This window comes from Toxotes jaculatrix, chromosome 9, assembly GCF_017976425.1.
Source record: "Toxotes jaculatrix isolate fToxJac2 chromosome 9, fToxJac2.pri, whole genome shotgun sequence".
Taxonomy (NCBI): domain Eukaryota; kingdom Metazoa; phylum Chordata; class Actinopteri; family Toxotidae; genus Toxotes; species Toxotes jaculatrix.
The window spans coordinates 23,979,351-23,998,122 of record NC_054402.1 but is presented as its reverse complement, the minus strand read 5'-3'; the positions used below and the strand labels follow the sequence as shown (position 1 = coordinate 23,998,122).

The 18,772-nt window shown below is 41.1% G+C and overlaps 1 protein-coding gene across 2 annotated transcripts in view; it reads left to right on the top strand.

Annotated features, from left to right (window-relative positions):
- The window catches only part of ubash3bb (ubiquitin associated and SH3 domain containing Bb), a 42,796-nt gene extending 27,384 nt beyond the window's left edge, over window positions 1-15,412 (top strand). The window contains exons 2-14 of one of the 2 annotated variants that reach the window (XM_041046833.1): window positions 4,391-4,444; window positions 5,211-5,397; window positions 6,173-6,371; window positions 7,583-7,752; window positions 7,877-8,085; window positions 8,574-8,718; window positions 8,852-8,975; window positions 9,123-9,242; window positions 9,356-9,448; window positions 9,586-9,730; window positions 10,941-11,047; window positions 11,179-11,288; window positions 13,833-15,412. In XM_041046833.1, coding sequence (XP_040902767.1) covers window positions 4,391-4,444; window positions 5,211-5,397; window positions 6,173-6,371; window positions 7,583-7,752; window positions 7,877-8,085; window positions 8,574-8,718; window positions 8,852-8,975; window positions 9,123-9,242; window positions 9,356-9,448; window positions 9,586-9,730; window positions 10,941-11,047; window positions 11,179-11,288; window positions 13,833-13,970 — 1,801 coding nt within the window. In that variant the 3' untranslated portion in view covers window positions 13,971-15,412. Of the gene's footprint in view, window positions 1-4,390; window positions 4,445-5,210; window positions 5,398-6,172; window positions 6,372-7,582; window positions 7,753-7,876; window positions 8,086-8,573; window positions 8,719-8,848; window positions 8,976-9,122; window positions 9,243-9,355; window positions 9,449-9,585; window positions 9,731-10,940; window positions 11,048-11,178; window positions 11,289-13,832 lie in introns of both variants that reach the window. The other variant, XM_041046832.1, reaches the window with a different exon arrangement.
- Window positions 15,413-18,772: the final 3,360 nt, after the last annotated feature.

Here is an 18,772-nt window from a genome sequence, read left to right as displayed (position 1 = left end):
TTTCTTCTGACAGCATTTTTTTTCCATCTGCTCCTTTTCTTTTGAGCTCTACAGTTGTCATGACACACAAGGAACCAGACAAATTTAGCTTGTAAATACAACGTTGTTTCTCTTGTGATATGTAGCATCTAGATAATGAATATTTCTTTGTAAGGAATGACACATATTCTGCCTCCTTTCAGAGATGTGGACTGTAAACGGGGTTGTCATTGTTTCAGTGTTTCATATTTCCTGTATACACAAAGTGGAACTGCATTTGTGTGAGTATCTACAAGTAGTGGCTGTCTGCCTGTGTTGTGTGTGTGTGTGTCTGTGCTTTCTGCCTTACACACTGACTAACGTGGTGAATGACATGTGCATCACAGGAACCACTTCTTCTTTCCAGTTCTCACATGGTTGTGAAAGCCTGATGTGTTCGTGTCAGATAACCGATCATCATTAATGCTAAACGTAACCAAGGTGTTACTCGGCATGCAGCAAAGCTTTCCTTTATGTTCTTCATCGCTGGCTTGATTTACTGTTTGTTTGGTGTGTGTTCCTTAAACAGCTTCCTCCCGCTGCCACCTCGCGCTCTCTCTTCCTTCTTTCTGATTCTCTCACACACAAATGCAGTGGTATGTAGGTCTACACCTGTGGGACACAGCTTCATAAAACCCCAAGCTGCCGCCAGCGCACCAGCAAGCGGACTCTTGATGTCTCTGCTGTGGTCAGAACTGCTGCTTACTGAGCTCACTGTGGTGAAGTTGCATGAAAACAGTCAGGGTGCTTTTTTTTTTCTTCTCTTGATAGATATGATTTGCATCTTGTGTGAATATGGACAACTTTCAATCTCTGGCTCGAACAAAGGGGGCCCGGGCCTTTTCACTCAGGGAGCTGTGATTATGAAATAGCCTGGCAGAGGATCTGAGGCTCACAGATTCTGTTCACACTTTTATATCTCCTTTAAAAACGTACTTTTATAGATGTGCTTTTATGTCATGTCCTTTATTGTCTTTCTTTTTTTTCTCATGGTTTAAATTTTCCCTATTGATTGTGTGTGTGTACCTATGAGCATCATTGTGTTTTAATTCAAACTTGTATTTATTATTTATATGTGCTTCTGTTGTGTGTTGTTTCTAAGTGTGTTGATAATGTTGAAGCACTTTGTAAACAATGGTTTTAAACAAGACTAGTGTAAACCCAGTATATGCCTGGATGGTCAATGTGCGAAATTGAGGATGGAACCGCTGAAAACAACTACTTTCATTGGAAAGTAGCTAAAAGTTGCTGTTCTCATTTACATATTGTGTGTTTCTGCTGTCAGACAGCAGAACAGGTATGAAATAGTGACTGAAACGTGGCTCATTAAGACGACATATTAACCAACAGTGACTTTTCCAAGCTGCTGCTGCTAAAATCCTGATTTTAAAATAGTGATGTTGTCTGACAAAATCACCACACACATAAGTTAAAGGCAAATAGATATATTTACCTGTAAAATGATCCCTCATAGAGAACATTAGAAGCTCATTCACATCTATGTCTGCTGCCGTATGGTCACTTGAATGCGACACATAGAGAGGTGTGCCAGTGGAGGGAAAGCCCAGCCTCGTGCTCGCGGGGCAATGCTGCCAACTTTCCTCTACAAAAAAAAAAGCTAAGGTTTGTCCTTAGCTGGAGTTGTTACTAGGTGCTTTCCTAGGTGAGACTGAAACTTTTTTGTTTTCTTTTTGATGATAATGTTCAAAGCACAGTCTCAGGTAGCATATAGTGTGTTTTTATCAGACCTAACTGAAAACAACTGTCTGCTGCTGAAAACTGCATCTTAATTACCAATCAAATCCACAATCATATCAGGCTGTTTCTCACACTGATACGATTCAATCTGGTGAAAACACTGCATTTTTTTTCCAATTATGTTTAAAATAGTAAATTCAAAATTAGAGAGTCCAAGCATATCAGCCGAAGCCTTCAAAGACATGTGATGATCCAGCCTGGTACATACAGTCAGCATGCATACATTAATTCACACATGTATGTATGCAAACACACACACTGATGCACCTCCACCCGTCCCATCCCATCCCACAGGCACAGCATCTCTCACCGTGCTGAGGAAGCCGGCGCTCTCCCCAGAGAACAAACCACATTAGCATGTACGAGTTCTTATCTTCTGAGTGGTGGCTAATTAGATTCTGTGGCTCTAATATGAATAATCTGATGTGTTGCTCCTTCTCCTCCTTATCAGCCAGGCCTCCAGGTTTTGCTGAGGTAAACTGGAGGCCTGAATGGATGAGTCTCTGTTCTCTGTGCCTCTTTCTTTTACACCGGTCTTTAATCTCTGTTAATGCGTTACACAACCTCGTGAATGAAAACTTATGTAGCTGCTGTGGCAAAATGAAAATTGAGACATTTGTCTTCAGCCCAGTAACTAAATAGTGGGAATGCTAAACACTTAGTTTAGCATTCCCACTATTCTCTGTTTTATTGTGAAACATTCTGTATTTGTCTCTCTGTGAGCAAGCCAGTGGTAAACACACAATTAACAGCAGGCGCTCTTAATATGCACGATGACGGTTCTTTACTGACAACATGCAGATGAATCACTGTTTCACAAGTTACCCCGAGCCCTAGTTATGGTTAAGAGGAGTCACCCCTCTGTGGTTTGCTCACACTTATGATAACTCCTCCTGTGTAAGGAATCAACGTTAATGTCTTCCTACACAGTCTGTGTATCATCTTTCATGCTGCATTGCAGAAGCTTATGAGGAACTGCCACCTCCTCCGACCTGTGATCCATATTGTTCCTCCCTCAGACCTTTTTAACCAGTCATCTGCGTTTTACACACACTGTGACTTTTGGTTTGAGATACGTTTACAATTACTCATTGATACACTCTGACCTTTTGAGTCAAGATGGGAGTGGAAAGAACTGTAAGAATACTGCGCTTAAATGAAAGTGTTATTCCTTTAAAACAGGTACATTTTATTTGAAAAGAAAACTATGCACCTGACTGTTGTGCCGAACAACAGACTTACTTCATCCTGCCCAAAGCCATGGCACGTTTGTGCATGGATAAAAAACATTTCCTTATTAATGAACAGTATATATAATATATAATGGCATATACAATACATAATATATAATACAACTGTGCTTTTCCTGCTATGGCAAATCAAAATTTTTGCTGTTCAAAAAAAGTTTAAAGAAACCACAATTTAAACTGCTGTGGTTGTCTGGAAAGCTAACGTAGCTAATAATATTAATCAAATACGCTACAGGCCCAGCACTGAAGCAGATAAGTTAGGTGAACCTAGTGGAACATTTAGCAGCTAAAGAGCCAGATATTGCCCTCTGGAGTTCACCAACACTAAAACAGAATTAGAAGTAGAGTGAATATTGGACTTAAATTCATCAGGTGGACACAAATGTGACTCCAGATGAATGCTAATGCTGCTCTGTGTCTGCTGAATGTGTAAATAGGCAACTGTTTGCTTACACAGTCATGGAAAAGAACTTCACGAGGTGATAATATGTCATTGTTGGGTTTTTAGCTTGTTCCACTGTTTGTTCAAAATCAATTATTGTGCTGTAAAATGAAATGCATTTCTCTGTTGACCAGTGTCTGATGTGATGTTTGCACCGGGTGTTGAAGTTAAAATGTCGTGAACTTAAATAAACCTGTGTAAACTTAAGATAAAAGCCTTAATGACTTCAACAAATGTTTCGACATGTAAGCGCATACAAACGCTGTTCGTTGTAATTTTAGCAGTGACAGAAAATCTAGGTTGTTACTTCCACTCCTGCCAAAAGCAGTTTTCTCTGAGCTGTAACTAGTACACAGCGAGAGAAAAAAGACTGCACTTCCATTTGACACCGTAATGTTTTTCTGTCTGAGACGACAGCTGCTGAATTTCTATTTAGATTTTCTCTACAGCCAGTCAAACCAGAAAAAAACCCTGCATAATTCACCAGTTTTGGTTTTCCAGTGACATTGTACCCAGCTCCAGCGGCATTTCTGTTCAGTCAACAACTTTGAATCTTGTCCATATTTTCTTCTCCTTCCTTTAAAGCCCTCACTCGCATCTCTAACTGTTTTTGTAGTCAGAGTTTCCACATAGGTGTGGAACCATAACAGTCCTCCTTTTATTTGCCATCTGCTGCCAGAAAAGTCCCGAGGATACAAACGACTGTACAGAGAAAGAGAACAGTGCGTGCCTCTGCTGCTTAACTCGTTCACACAGAGAAGTGTACGGGTTTCTCACTGCCACATCGCACGCGCTCGTCATAAGCTGTCACTGCACACATTTTATAATAAACAGTCCATGAGTAATTTGTAGATGAACAGTCACAGTGTTGCTGAGGTCTTAAATTAAATTTTCTTTTCTGCTCTGTTGTGCTCTTTTACAGACTGAAAGCTCTGGTATCAACAGGAGGTCGCAGTGTGCAAGCAGCATGTGACTGGTAAGTTTAAACAACAAATGTGTATACAGTACATTCACATATACACAGCACAAGCCAAGGGGAAAAAATGTGTGTTATGCTGCCCTCTGCTGTAGAAGGGTGTTAGAAGTCGATCCATAAAACTTAGAGCCTTTCACTCAGCGGAAAGCAAACTCAGTGGCAATACCTGGAATAATAAATGTTTAAAAAGAACATAAACCTGTAAAAAACAAAACTAGGATCACTAAATGTTTCTTATTCTAAACATTTATTACGTATTATAATAATACTAAAATAAGGTTAACAGGAGCCTTAGAATAGAGATGATTAAGGATGGAGAAATGTACCACTGAGTTTCCAGTTGTCTTGAATTCTGTCATAGACGTCAGGTTCATCCAATTAAAGTCCTCCTGCAAACTTTACTTTTAGTGCTTCGAAATGATTGTAGAGCAGATCAGGTCCTCTGAACTCTTGAGTGAAGGTCAAAGAGTTTATTCGTTCAGTCACTGCTGTCATTGCTGCAGGGGAGAACCATGTTACCGGCAAACAAGCAGACGAGGCGGAAAAGTTTCTTGTCCCAAAATCTCAGTTCAAAACAGAAAATGTTTGAATATTAAACGAGCTGTAGGGCTCAAATTCAACTTTTAAGGTTTTATTTCTGCCACAAGTGAATAACTCTTTTGGCACTAAACATTAAACAGAAAATAAAGACATAAAGACACAGCACAATACTGTACAAAGACCTGATACCTTTCTTTTATTCCCTTCACCTCCATCTCTCCAACAGGCTGTTTTCCCACGTGGACGACCCGTTCCTGGACGACCCTCTGCCCAGAGAGTTCGTCCTCTACCTGCGACCGAGCGGACCACTACAGAACCAGCTCTCCCACTTCTGGCAGCAGAGCCGGGTCACTTGTGGCAAAAACAAAGCCCATAACATTTTCCCCCATATCACTCTCTGCCAGTTCTTCATGGTGAGTCGAGCTCACACACTGCTAATACAGCGTGTGAGCAAACAGGAACACCAGAGTGCCAACTTCAAGAGGAACTGCAAACTAAACAGAGTTATGTTTACATTCAGTGTTACTCACCTAAACATATTGTGTGTATCTTCGTATCTTTCCTGCGTTGTTTACATACAGGTTTCCTCGTTATTTACTGTACACATGTTGGTGCATTGCTAATTTCCTTTGCACATAAACTCTGTCAACTGTAAATTAGTGGAACAGGCTGAAAGTGGTGGCAGGAATGTGTATCACATCTCTTACATGCTCATCCTCGTCACGTGTACCATACGAACACGAGATACAAAACATACAAGATACAAAAACATTGCTACTAGTGTTACACTCCACAGGGACATTTAAGATATTGTAAGATATTGAAGCACAGTGTTCTGCTGTTTATGGTTTCAGCAGCTACATGATGTTTATAATTCATCCCTGCAGCAGCTTTTCAGGGAACTTAAAACACTTTTCTTCCTTCATATTGCACCTTTCCCACTCACCGCTGCTCGGGAACAGTAACATCGCTCCCTTTGTTCACCAGCTGCCACATGTTACACGAGCCGTGTTGTTCTTTCTATAAATGCCCCTTCATATCTGAATCAAGCAGTAATGAGCATTTACACAATGCAAATATTTATTTAATAAACACCTGTCTGAACAACGAAAAGCATCACTTCAGCAGACACATGAAAACAGCAATGTTGCGTATTAAAAGGGTTTATATCTTTTTCCTTCTACACAGTGTGCAGACCACAAAGTAGAAGCTCTATGTGAGGCCCTCCAGGCCACCGTACAGCAGTGGCGGGGTCGATTTCCCAGCCCGCTGCCCCTAGAGCTCTACACATCCTCCAACTTCATTGGTCTTTTTGTGGAGGAGCAGGTGGCCGACGTCCTCAAGCAGTTCGCAGCCGACTTTGCCACGGACGCTGCTAGGAAGGCAGGTGGGAACCGCAGGCATTAGGGATAAGGGGCGCTCCCCATATATATATATATATATATACCCACAATGCCCTGGGTTTGGAACGCATTTGGGGTCTTAACTGCATGTCTTCCCTTCTATCTGCCCCATCTTCACCTGTCTTTCTTCATCACTGTTTGCAGTAGAGTGTTTAGAGTATATCAGCATCAGTGGATGGTGGTCGTGTCGGGTTATTGAAGCTCTCACTCCTTCTGTCACTGTAACTGTTTTTAAACACAGATGATAATGAGACTGACTGCCAAATGGTATAGCAGGCTGCTAAGTGCCAAATCAGATTAGAAGCCGTGGTGTTAGTGCTTAGTGGGCTGTCATATTTCTGCTTCATGGTAAAGAGACAAATTAGAGTGTGTCATCAAAATCAGACATGGAAACGAGGAGAGGTTGTGCAGAGTAACCCTGCTGCAGCTTCTTAATGTGTTTATGAGATGCATGTTCCCTCAAAGAGGTACATGGACCAAAGCTTGTACAGAGGTGCAGAGTGTGAGGCTCTGCTGGCTGGAAGTGATTTTCCTCTTTCCTCATTACAGCTGAGAACAAAATGGTGCCGTAGTTGTTGAATTCTGACTTTTCAGAATCAGAGAACCAGATAGTTTGCAGTCCTTCATGTTTTGCCCTGATGTTTTATCAGGAGGGTTTCATCCAGATCCAAGCCATAAACATGTTCCATCTGTGAGACGACATTGTCTGTGGGAAAAATGAATGGGACTTTGACTTGGGATTCCCAAAATAGCTCCACCCACTGTGCACCCAGTATTGGCAAGGCCTTCTACAAAATTATAGAAGACCCACCAATCATGTTTTTGTCTGGTAACTGGTCAAAGTCAGATCCTGATTGGGCAGGACACAGGGGCATGTGTTGTGCTTTGTACAGTACAGTACAAAGTGCAGGGACATTGGGAAGGTTCATTTTTACTTAGAAATAATAAGAATTTATGGTGAATTATTTTAAGATCATAAATTAATACAAAATAAGAAATAAAACTTTTCATAAGGAGATTATGTACAGTTCTAATTTATATCTCTCCAGCAATATGTAGTGTGTCTGTTTACTTGCAATCCCACAAAAACACCAGTATTTTTTATGGCACAGTTGATCTCTGTGGCATAATATTAACACTGATGGACAGTGGGTTTTAACAGCAGATGATATTTCCTTTATCCCGTCTCATCCAGAAGTCCACGTGGAGCCTCACAAGAAGCAGCTCCATGTAACACTGGCCTACAACTTCCCCGCCGATCACCTCCCATCACTGGAGAAACTGGCCAAGGGCATCGAAGTCAAGCTGGGCTGTGATTGGCTGGCTGTCTTGTTCTCCCGGGACATTCGTTTTGCTAACCATGAGGTAGCTATTCGTCTTTCTAACAATGAATGTTTTAAGATAACAGATGATCAACTGCATCAATACATGTTGATGTGTGTCAAGCGTTTGTTATAAGTGTTGGAAACTCTACATGTCACTTGTGCAGACCCTGCGGGTGATGTACCCCTACATGCCTCAGAATGAGGATGAGCTAGAGCTGGTTCCTGGGGATTTTGTCTTCATGTCTCCAGTGGACCAGACTAGCACCAGTGAGGGCTGGGTGTACGGGACCTCGCTGGCCACCGGGCTGTCCGGCCTGCTGCCTGAGAACTACGTCAGCCTGGCCGATGAGTCCGACACCTGGGTCTTCCATGGGTGAGCAGAGCACCTCACACACTCTTACTCTTGTTTGTAATATTACAATGTATATCAGTAAAGTTAAACCTTTTTGGTCTCAAATTAAGAGCCAGAGTTTGTAAGTAAACTAACACCTGAGGTTTTAAAGGAAGTTTTAACAAACAAGATTTATTTTCAAGATCTCATTTTCACATTATTCCAACTGCAATTTTAATAATTATTTTACACACACCAAAAAAACAATGGATACGAGTTCTTTGGGACTCATTACATTTAAGACAAACACCAGAAATACTGCCATTATACTGTATTTATTTAGTTTAACTGGAGTTTCAAGTCCCTAACACACACTTGTACTGAAGCAGCTGTGAGTTAGTGGTCTATTAGTCAGATTAGTTGCAGATATATTTGGTTATAAATACTCCATGGATCAACTTTTCTTAATTGCCAGGAGAAAGAAATGATCCAGTTTGTTTCTGATCTCCTGTTCTCCTTGTCCACCACAGCTCCCACTCATTCTTCAGCTGTGGGCCCAGTGACAAGACCAGTAAGGAGAGAGGGATGTTTGATGGCCTGCTGGACAGCCGACGCCCTGACAACACGAGTCCTGGAGACACACCCACCCTCAGTCTCATTTGTCATCCAATGCAGGTGTTCATAGCTGATAACTGTTTTCAGACGTCACGCAATACCTGTATTGTTTTTACATTAAACCTGTATGGGGCTGTGAATACAGGTTTTCACAAAGCCCTGTAATTTATTGACGTTTTTTTATTTCCAGCAGGTCCTGCGGATCAGTGGTAGTCACTCTCGGCAGTCCAAGCGAACACTTTTCGTCTGCCGGCACGGTGAGAGGATGGATGTGGTATTTGGCAAACACTGGCTCTCCCTCTGCTCAGACAGCAAAGGTGAGCACTCCCACCCTGAAGCCCACAGCTCATGTGAACTAAGCCGGTCACATCTTCACTGAGACGACAGAAAAAGCTGCAGAGAAGAATTTCGTTGTACACACAGAATCCTTACATTTGAGAATGTGTGTATTTGTTGTTCGGCAGGTAGATATGTACGTTCCAATCTGAACATGCCCCCCAGTTTGCCACTGTGGGGGGGACAGAGAGACTATGACATGGACACTCCTCTCACTGTGTTTGGATCCACACAGGCTCGACTAGTGGGTATGTCACCTGTATAGATCTAAGTGAAGTCTTACGCCTGGTGTTAGAGAACCAGGAAGCAGTCTGCCGTTTTGTTTATGAAATGTGCGTGTGCTAAATATGTGCTTTTCCAGGTGAGGCCCTGTTAGAGAGTAACACAGTGATAGACTTTGTGTACTGCTCTCCCTCTCTGCGATGTGTTCAGACTGCACAGAACATCCTGAAAGGTAAGAAATATGATGGGACGGGGATTCTCCAGTATTCACTCACTGATCCCTGAACTGTCACAGAAAGATTTGTTAAATTTGTCGTGTTGATGTTTTTTGTTGTACGCAGCTATGATGAGTTGTGTTTGTGTAAACAGGACTGCAGCAGGATGGTAAACTGAAGGTGAGAGTGGAACCAGGGCTTTTTGAATGGACCAAGTGGGTTTCTGGGAACTCGCTGCCTGCGTGGATACCTCCGTCTGACCTGGCTGCAGCCCACTTCAGTGTGGACACAATGTACAGGTGATACAAATGACTCAGCTATTGTTGTTTGTGTCATGCAAAAACAAAACAACAGGTTTGAGGCTTTTGAGTTAAATGTGTCTTGGTTCATTATCTCATCACAGAACTGTAAAGTAAAGCTCTTTGTGCTACTGATCAAAAAAGGCCTGAAAAAAAGAAACGAATGCCTGATAGGTTCTTTTGTATCTGACTGAAATGTTGGCTTTGTAATTTACTGAGCTAATTAACAGTGTTTGTGATTAGCATGCAGCAAATTTCCATTTATTTGGCCATTTACAAGTCCTGTTTGAAACTAAGGACACGCTAGTGCAAAAAAACATTTCTTCTATCTCTGACATAATTATAATGGAAGAAACAAACAATGTCTCTGCTGCTCCATGTCATGATCCTGTAGTAATGAGGCAGCACTTTTTTTTTTCCAGTGATCTGATTGGTCGGTAATCACGCTGTTGGAAGATTTTGATGTGACCTTCTGAAGCTAATTTGCTCTGGAGCAGGTTACCCCCCGCAGCTTAGGTTACCATGGTGATCTGTTCTGGTGGAAAGTGAGCCAGCCTCATGACACCAGAAAACTTGAGCCAAGCCCAGAGAAAGCTGGATAAGCCGCTAATCTCGCTCCATGATAAAGGCCTTTGATCCCTGACTGTGGGTGTTTTCATTATCATTTTTTTGGCTTTTGCCGTTTTTAAAATCTTTAAACTCCTGCCCAGTTCCTCTACCGACGCAGAATTTAGTGCATACAGAGCCCAAAGGTCATTGACATTAAAAAAGTTGTGCCATATCATATGCAGTATCAGATCTTATTATTCTTTCATCTTGATTTTTTTTCTTTTCAGCATTACCTGTTGTCTGTCTGGGTGTTGTTTGAGTAGAATGTCCTGATTCTGATTGGACATCCTGTATATACAGTATATATTTGTGCAGTGTACAGTTTATATGCTCTACCTGCAGCTGCAGCTGTGTTGTTTATCAACTCTGCCTGCCCTGCAGAGATGTCCTCTTTTGTAGCTATAGTTTTATTTGTGTATTGGATGAAGGATGTCAGATGTCATCTTTTCCTCTGAAAACAACAAGCCCAAACCACGGTGCACTTCCAACAAACGTCTCCACTCAAAGGCACTCAACAGAAGTGAACTTCTTTGCTAAATTTGCAACACAGTTTTTACACGTGCCATTGATTTTCTTATAATTAGTATTTGTCTCCATCTAGACCTCTGATCCCAGTCAGCAAGCTCACTGTGTCTGAATCCTATGAGAACTACATGAGCCGGAGCTACCAAGTGACCAAAGATATCCTGTCAGACTGCAAAAACACTGGTAAGAGAAACACCGCAGAGCTGCTGGAGCTTTACGAAGAGGTTGTTGAGTTTGTGTAGGTGAACTCTCACATTCTCATGTGTTTATCCACTGGTGATGCTGCATCCTGCCTGGGTTTCCACTCTCCGTAGGAAACAACGTGCTGATTGTAGCCCACGCGTCTTCCTTAGAGGCCTGCACACGCCAGCTGCAGGGCCGCAGCCCACAGAGCGCCAAGGACTTCATCCAAGTCGTCCGAAAGGTCTGTTAGCTGCATCCTTTTTGATCAGATTTTTTTCTTCTTCTGTACATCCCAGTTCTCTATCCATCCATCATGACTTCCATCTGGTTCCCTCAGTTCCTTTCCTCATTCCTATCGTGGCTGGATGTGTAAAGCATTTGGGTGAGATGGATAAACTCCTTTCATGTATAAATGAAAGGAGCGTGCACAACCACACTGAAGGAAATAAATGTCCAGTTTGACCTTTGGTCTGAATTAATGTGCTGCGTCAAACAAGTTGTACTTATATCACAAAAAATTACATTCAGTCTCCAGCTTGTCCAGTCTGACCTCTCTGAGTGAGCAGTGGGGAGACTGGGGACTCCTGCCATCATGTTTCTGGTGCTTTTGAATCCCTACCAGACTAAACTTCCTCTTTAGATAATGGTTCTTTGTTGAGTTGCTCATTAGTGAGAAAATGGAGTTGCAAGCTTTTGTAACTCAGGTCAGTGATGCCTCAGTGTTTGTCTGCATTTTATTTTTAACAAAACAAACTTGTTTTTTTTGTGTTGTTTCTGTTTATTCTGAAACCACCAAACACAATGTGGTCAGGAAAGTACGGACAGTTTAAAATTCTTAAATAAAAATAAAACCAAAGACATTTTTTTATTTTGGCACCTTCTGCTTCAAAAGAAAAATACCTTTTCAAATGCAATGCACAGCTTCACTGTGCTTCCTGTGTTGCGATTTGATTTTATTGTGGCATGCAAAATTCACACAACAATAAAAAACAATGACAATCACTTACTAAAGACACAAAGCTAAAACACTGTCCTTCTAATGTTTTTGTTTAATTACACAGTAAATGCATCTATACAGAGGAAATACCTATGCCAGTGTGTACTGTGTCTCACTTGATTTCTTTGTTTGGGTTGTTTTAATGTGGGCATTTTAATCAACAACAGTAAATCAATGAATACACATAATGCAATTAAATGCACTAATTCCTGCCATCCCAGTATGTCCATACAGTATATAAACATACAAGACAGAAACAAAGGGCAGAGATACTCAAATACCGTGACAGACCATTCATCCACAAACTCACTAACGATCCTTCTAGTACATTAGATAATCTGTCATAAGGTAGAATGAACTGATGTTTGGAGCTGACTGGTTGAATGCAGGATGAGGCTTGAGGGGCAGCAGACATATTACAGAACAAACCTAAACAACTCATTTTGTCATGGCAACAGAGTGCTCCCAGCAACAGGCTGGCTGACCTCAGCCAGACACAGCGACCTGTTGCTTCTTCATTAACCGGCCTGCTGTCTGTTTTGATGCATTGAGATCAATAAAGCTCTTTAAACACAGCAGCTGTTTTCCTTCTTCCTGCTTCAACACCGTCCACAGTCGCTCTCACCTGAGCAGATTTTAACCAAGAAGAAGATTTGTTTCTTCTGGCCTGGACTTCGACAGTTAATTAGCACCAACATTGTATAAACAAAAAAAACGGTGTAAAAATGCTCCCTTACAACTAAAGGTCCTGCATTCAAAATGTGTAATAAAAGTAGACATATAGTATCAAAAGTATTGTGCTCATTATGCTGAGAAGCCCCTCTAAAAGCATTACATCCATTACACAGGAGTATTATTGTGTGAGAAGCTTTTTATTTGGTTATAAAGACATTTCTGTTTATAACTGAACAGAATATTTCAGATATAAAGTTAAATCAGCATGTTTAGAAAAAGTTCTATCGATCGAAAACTCTTGAAACAAGTTCAAAACAAAAATAATTGAATAACTGAATTCCTGTCTGATTTTTTTCACCTTTGGTATGTAAAATATTTATCACTAGTAACCTACACAGTCAGATAAATGTAGTGAAGTAAGAAGTTCAGTGTTCTCCTGTAGTGGAGCAGAAATATAAAGTGGTATAGAATGATACCTCAAAACTATAGAAGTACCTCAAAACTCTATTATTATTATTATTATTATTATTATTATTATTATTATTATTATTATTATTGTTATTATTAATAAGTAAATTGACTTTGTTACTAAAATACAGACACTGGACATCTACTGGCTTCAATCAGCAGTATAATGAGGACTAAATATGTTTCCATTTTGATGGGATTGCACATGAGGGCATATGTATGCTTTAATGTTACTACTACATTTGTAGTAATAGCAGTAGTAGTAGTACTCCCTGTACTTTTTTGAGAGGCTTTTCCACTCCTGACTTCACTCCTGAAAAAAACACTTTACAACAGCCTCATGTAGAAGTATTTAACATCAAATAAAAGTTTCAGTTCACAAAAAAATTAGAATTAAACGGTTCAGCTGTTTTATTGTTCATGCCACAAGATGGCTGCAGAGCACCGTGTCTAAAGAGCCACCAGCAAGCAGTGCAGCTTCATGCAAATAATGACAGAGCGGTTAGATACAATAAAACAGCCACATTCAGCTACACCTTTTCAAGTACTTCAGCTCGAAGCTACTCGCTCATCCAAAAAGCATCAGTCATTTCTTTGAATTTCTCTCCCTGACACTAACCATTACTTCCTCTGCTTGGTCCTCAGATCCCGTACCTGGGCTTCTGCTCCTGTGAGGAGCAGGGAGACACGGGGGTGTGGCAGTTAGTGGACCCTCCCATCCTCCCCCTCACACATGGACCAAACCACACCTTTGACTGGAGGGAGACACTCCTGCAAGAATGATGTCTGGCTGATCTGAACAACTTCCCCCTCCAACCCGATCACACTGTACTCCCACAGAACGCAGTTACGAGTATCAGAGCAGTTTCCCCCCCAAAAAATACTGGAACTTTTCTCTTTTCAGCTTCTTAACACAGCTGCTGGTGTCGGAGCAGTGACAGTTGAAGGAGTTTGCTGCCTGTGGACGAGGAGTCGAGTCCCAGTCAGTGAATTGACTGGTTTCAGCAGTGATTTAGGAAATGTCCGTGGCCAGAATTCAGTCTTTTTTTTTTTTTTTGAAAGAATGAAGGAGAAGCCGATCTGGGGAGTAGGGCTGAGTGTCAGATACAGCACAGTCTCAGGAAATTTTGTGAAATTAGCATTAGCTCCGCCTCTGTGTATGATTAACAAGAAAAATATTTTCCTCACACAAATATATCTGATAAAGTAAACAGGATTGTGACACTGGGGTAAAGCCATTGAAAGCAAAGCTGTGGAAGTTGGAGAGTTCAGCTGGCTTTCAGCTCAGAAGACTCAGGTTCTGTGTCTGTTTAGTAACGTTTATTTTAACTGAACATTTTCCACATTTCACTGAGCCAAAACAAAGCTTTAGCTAAACAACCCGAGCACGGAGCAAACACTGCTCAGCTGTGCTCTGACCTGAATTCCAGCCAGTCTCGTGGTAAATGTTAGCCATCTTGTTAGCCTGATAACACGCTGCGTTAGCGTGTCCTTATTACAGAGGATAAACCATCTTTGGGTAACAACATGCCAGTTTTCACTCCACTAATATTAGATAACAAAGTTGCTTCACCGTCATTCATTCATCCAGACATTTTATTTTCAGGTTTGTAATGACAGCCTCAGTGGGTTGCTGGGTTGGCCGCAGAGTTTTAACTGCATGGCAGAGTAGCAGCTGCAGGTTGATATTTGGGCTAATATTAGTTTACATGGGTGGACAGTAACTACATGTTTGCATAAGCAGTGTCCACAGCATACATAATTTGCATTTGAGTTTGTGCTTATTTCACAAAATTTATGGAGTATTAAGAATTTGTAATGAGCGTGACAACAGTATTGCTTTCCTGCACAGATCCCAGTTAGCATGTCCACATGGGCTGTTGACTCAGCTCAGCCTGAACCACAGAGCTCCAGATCTGAATGAAAACAGATGGTTTAAACAGTTTGAAAAGAAATAACACCTTTTGTCCTGCTTGCCTCTCTTCAGTAGCTGAGGGGAAAAGCTATCAGATCGGGCTTCAGGTCTTCATCGGGGACTTTCCTGATGCTCCTGATGTGGCCCCTCATGTTGTCTGTATTTTGGCGCCACATGTAGCACATACAGTACAGCTGTGTTTTCTACCAGTCATGTAGTGTATGTTAAAAAAAAAAAAAAAATCAAATGTTTGCAACTGTAACAGCACAACCTGCACTAATGACAATCATACAGTAGCTTCTTGATTCTGGTCCAGCAACATGTAGAGTCTGTGTTTGTTATGTGTTGTTCAGGGGTTCAGAGTAGCTGTAAATAATCATAGTTTTGGGGAAAGAAAGTCTTCCAATTTTATTTCTATTTATTTATAAACATTTCTTTCAGATGTTACAAGCAAAAACATCAAAAAGAAAAACAGAGGACCATCGCTTTTAACAGCATGCAAGAATTAATCTCAGGTGATGACTGCATTTAAGACACGTGTATGCAGCTTTGAAAACTGTTCCATTGATTGAGTGACTGTGTTGTTGTGAGTGCCTCTTGGAATTAAAGTGATGTCTCCTGATGTACTGACTGCCCACTCATAGCTACACAACACGCTGTGAACTCCATCTGTTGTAAACACAAACATTTGCCTCAGCTGATACTTGATGCACATCACACATGTAGAGTTTTAACACGTCATGAAAGTTGCATGTTTTGAACTCATCATAACACGGTTCTTTGTTGATTCCACTCTGTTCTGGGTGAAATTCGGAACCAGATATTTTATTGTTTAGAGAACAGGCAGTTATCTGGCTTGTCTCTGAGATCAGGCGCTTTCTAAAGGCATATGGTGAAAACTCATTCAGAACATTTCAGTACATCATTCAAGTCAAATCTCAGTGGTGTTCAGTAGGATTTCCCCCTAAAAGAAGACCCATCCTGTCAACTTACAACGACAGGTGTGTCTGTAACAGAACACAGGCCGTGTAGTTCTTCCACAGAAAGAAGTCTGTAGTTTATTCTGGTCACTTCACTCACAGAAGTAAACAAATCAAAGATAAACTGTCAAATACAAGTTTTGTCCCTCCTTCTCAAGACCAGATATGTTGTGAGTAAACACAAAGGCTAAAAACCCACTGTGACATTGCGGTGAATCCTGTATTTAAGTACAAATAGAATATTAAAAATCCAAACAGTTGGCCCTGGTGCAGCCCACTAGTACGGCACAGTGCTTTCACACATGTTCTACCTCTTCCTCCAAAACGCAAAGCTGTGTTCACACGTAGTATTTTTCTGATTGGACAGAAAAGGCTGCACCCTTTTGTTCAACACAGTTCAGTTCACTACGCACTGATCTGTTGACTGAGATAAAAATGACTTCCTGTAGCACGTTTTCTGATGCCCAGCTGAAATCTCTGCGGGGTGCTGAGCTATTTTGATAAAATAGTGAAATGTGCTTATTCACTTTGTTGCAGGGAGCTAGATCAGCTGATTGGATTGGAGCAGATAATCTGGCTCTGGCCAAAGTTCAAAAATATGCCTAACAAAAGCTCATAATATTAATAATTTACATTTTATTTTGTTTGTTTGTTCCATACACAACAAGACTCCAGGTTGCGAGAGATAGTTTCAGCACGTAGCTCTCTGTAAAACCACAACTTGTTTTTACTTTTCTGTTTCTGTGCTGATCAAAGAAATGAGATACAGTTTGTCAGTTTTAGAGGTGATGATAGATGGTGGATTTTTGAGCTGTTGATTGAGACAGGCTAGCTGTTTCCCCCCTGTTTCCACTGTTTATGCTAAGCTAAGCTAAGCCACTTCAGGTTCTAGTTTAAGATTTAAAGGTTCCCTGTGGAGGTTTTGACCTTTAGTAGTGCTGCGGAGCTCTTTATCTGTGAGAGGGCCCTGGATTTGTTGGATATGTGCTGAAAAGCTCCAGGATGCACACAGTGCACTATGATGAGAAACACTGGATATAAATATGACTTTTATTTGTTTACAAGGAAACTCCAGGAGGCGCCATGAAACATAAACATGAGACTGACATCGATCTTCTCATCTAACTCTCTGAGAGACTGTGAACATGTGCATTTCTTCAGATCTTTACACAGCCCGTTGTGGTGTTAAAAAAGAAGAGATCACAATTAGGAAAATGAAAGCTACACGAACACACCTTTACTCTAATAACTGCATCACAGATTGATTTGATCTTATTGGGTCTCACCACTCACCACTGCCCATTTTTGGTACACTTCCCTGGGAAACATCAGCCTATTAGATCCTCATCAGGTGCTTTGTTGACACAGACACTGAGATGAAATACACTGCAGACATACACAGGAACCAGAAAGGTCATGTAACTTTCATCACACGACACACAGGAGCAGCACATATTGCTTTCAAGACTGACGGTTTGTGTTTCTAGACACTGATGCATTGATCTGATGAGTGAAGAGCCATGTAACAGAAACACAGAGGAAGAAGCCATGTTGTTCTTTATTTATTGTCTGAACATATCAAACATCCACAGAAATGAATTTAAAGCGACTTCTTTCGGAAATCAAAACCTGTTTCTAGCTTTGTAATGTACTTTGAGGTGCGTGGGGAGGGTTAATGTGAAAGTTATTTTGGTTTTAAGGTTGTCTGAAGGTTGTCTGGTGTTCTTGGGTTTGTGAAGCTCTGAGTTCTAAAGAAAAAAAAGTATTTTCATATGTTGAATCTTCTTTGGGCTCAGGAGAGAAAGTCAGAAACGTCATTCTCTGAGACAGTGTTTTATTTGCAGTTTGGTTTTGTTCTGACAGAACATGAAATAAAAAGCATATTTTTTTTTTCTCCATAGCAATAACATTGTAAAACAGGTGTGCAAAGTTACTATTTATGTTTGTTTTGCAACTATGCTGCAAAAACTGTAAAGGAGTACAACTTCAATAAAAGTCTCCATCCACCCGTCTTTCTATTCTGATTTGTGAGAGCGTCCAGAATGGAAGTTAAAATACCAGAATGCTCTGTGGAAAACGTCCTGTTAAGTTATATGCAGTGGCTCCAGGTGTTTTCTTTTCTGTGGGAGATGGTCCAAATGGCTCTTTGAGTATTTAAGGTTGCCGATCCCTGGTCTAGAGACACTTACCTCGCAGCCAACGTGTGTGTGTTTGTGTGAAACACAAGCAGTTTTAATAATATTCTCCAGAGGATAGCTTGTAAAAGAATCTAATTTGACCTGGGTTTGAAGCAGTTAAGCTGAAATAAAAAATAAATTAAATAAAATCTGCACTGTATTTTCCTGCTTTGTTTGGTATTCAGTGTCCTCAAAGGCTCTCTGAGGATGGAGTGTGGTGTCTAAGGTCTTTTCCTTCACACTGAGGCGTGGAAGTGGCCTGCAGGGAGCGCTGCTGTGTAGGGAGTTGGGACAGAAGAGAAGAAAACAAGTTCTTTCTTAACCTAAGTCCTGCAGGCTGACTGCTAACGTGAAGGAGGCCATGGCAGAGCTCTACGACATCAGAGAGCAGCAGAAGGATCATCCTGACACCTTCTTTATAAAAGCCGGATATTTCAACCTGGCAAGTCTTACATCTGTTCTGCCCAATATGTGGACATTGCCACCAGGGGAGAGAACACACTAGACCAGAGG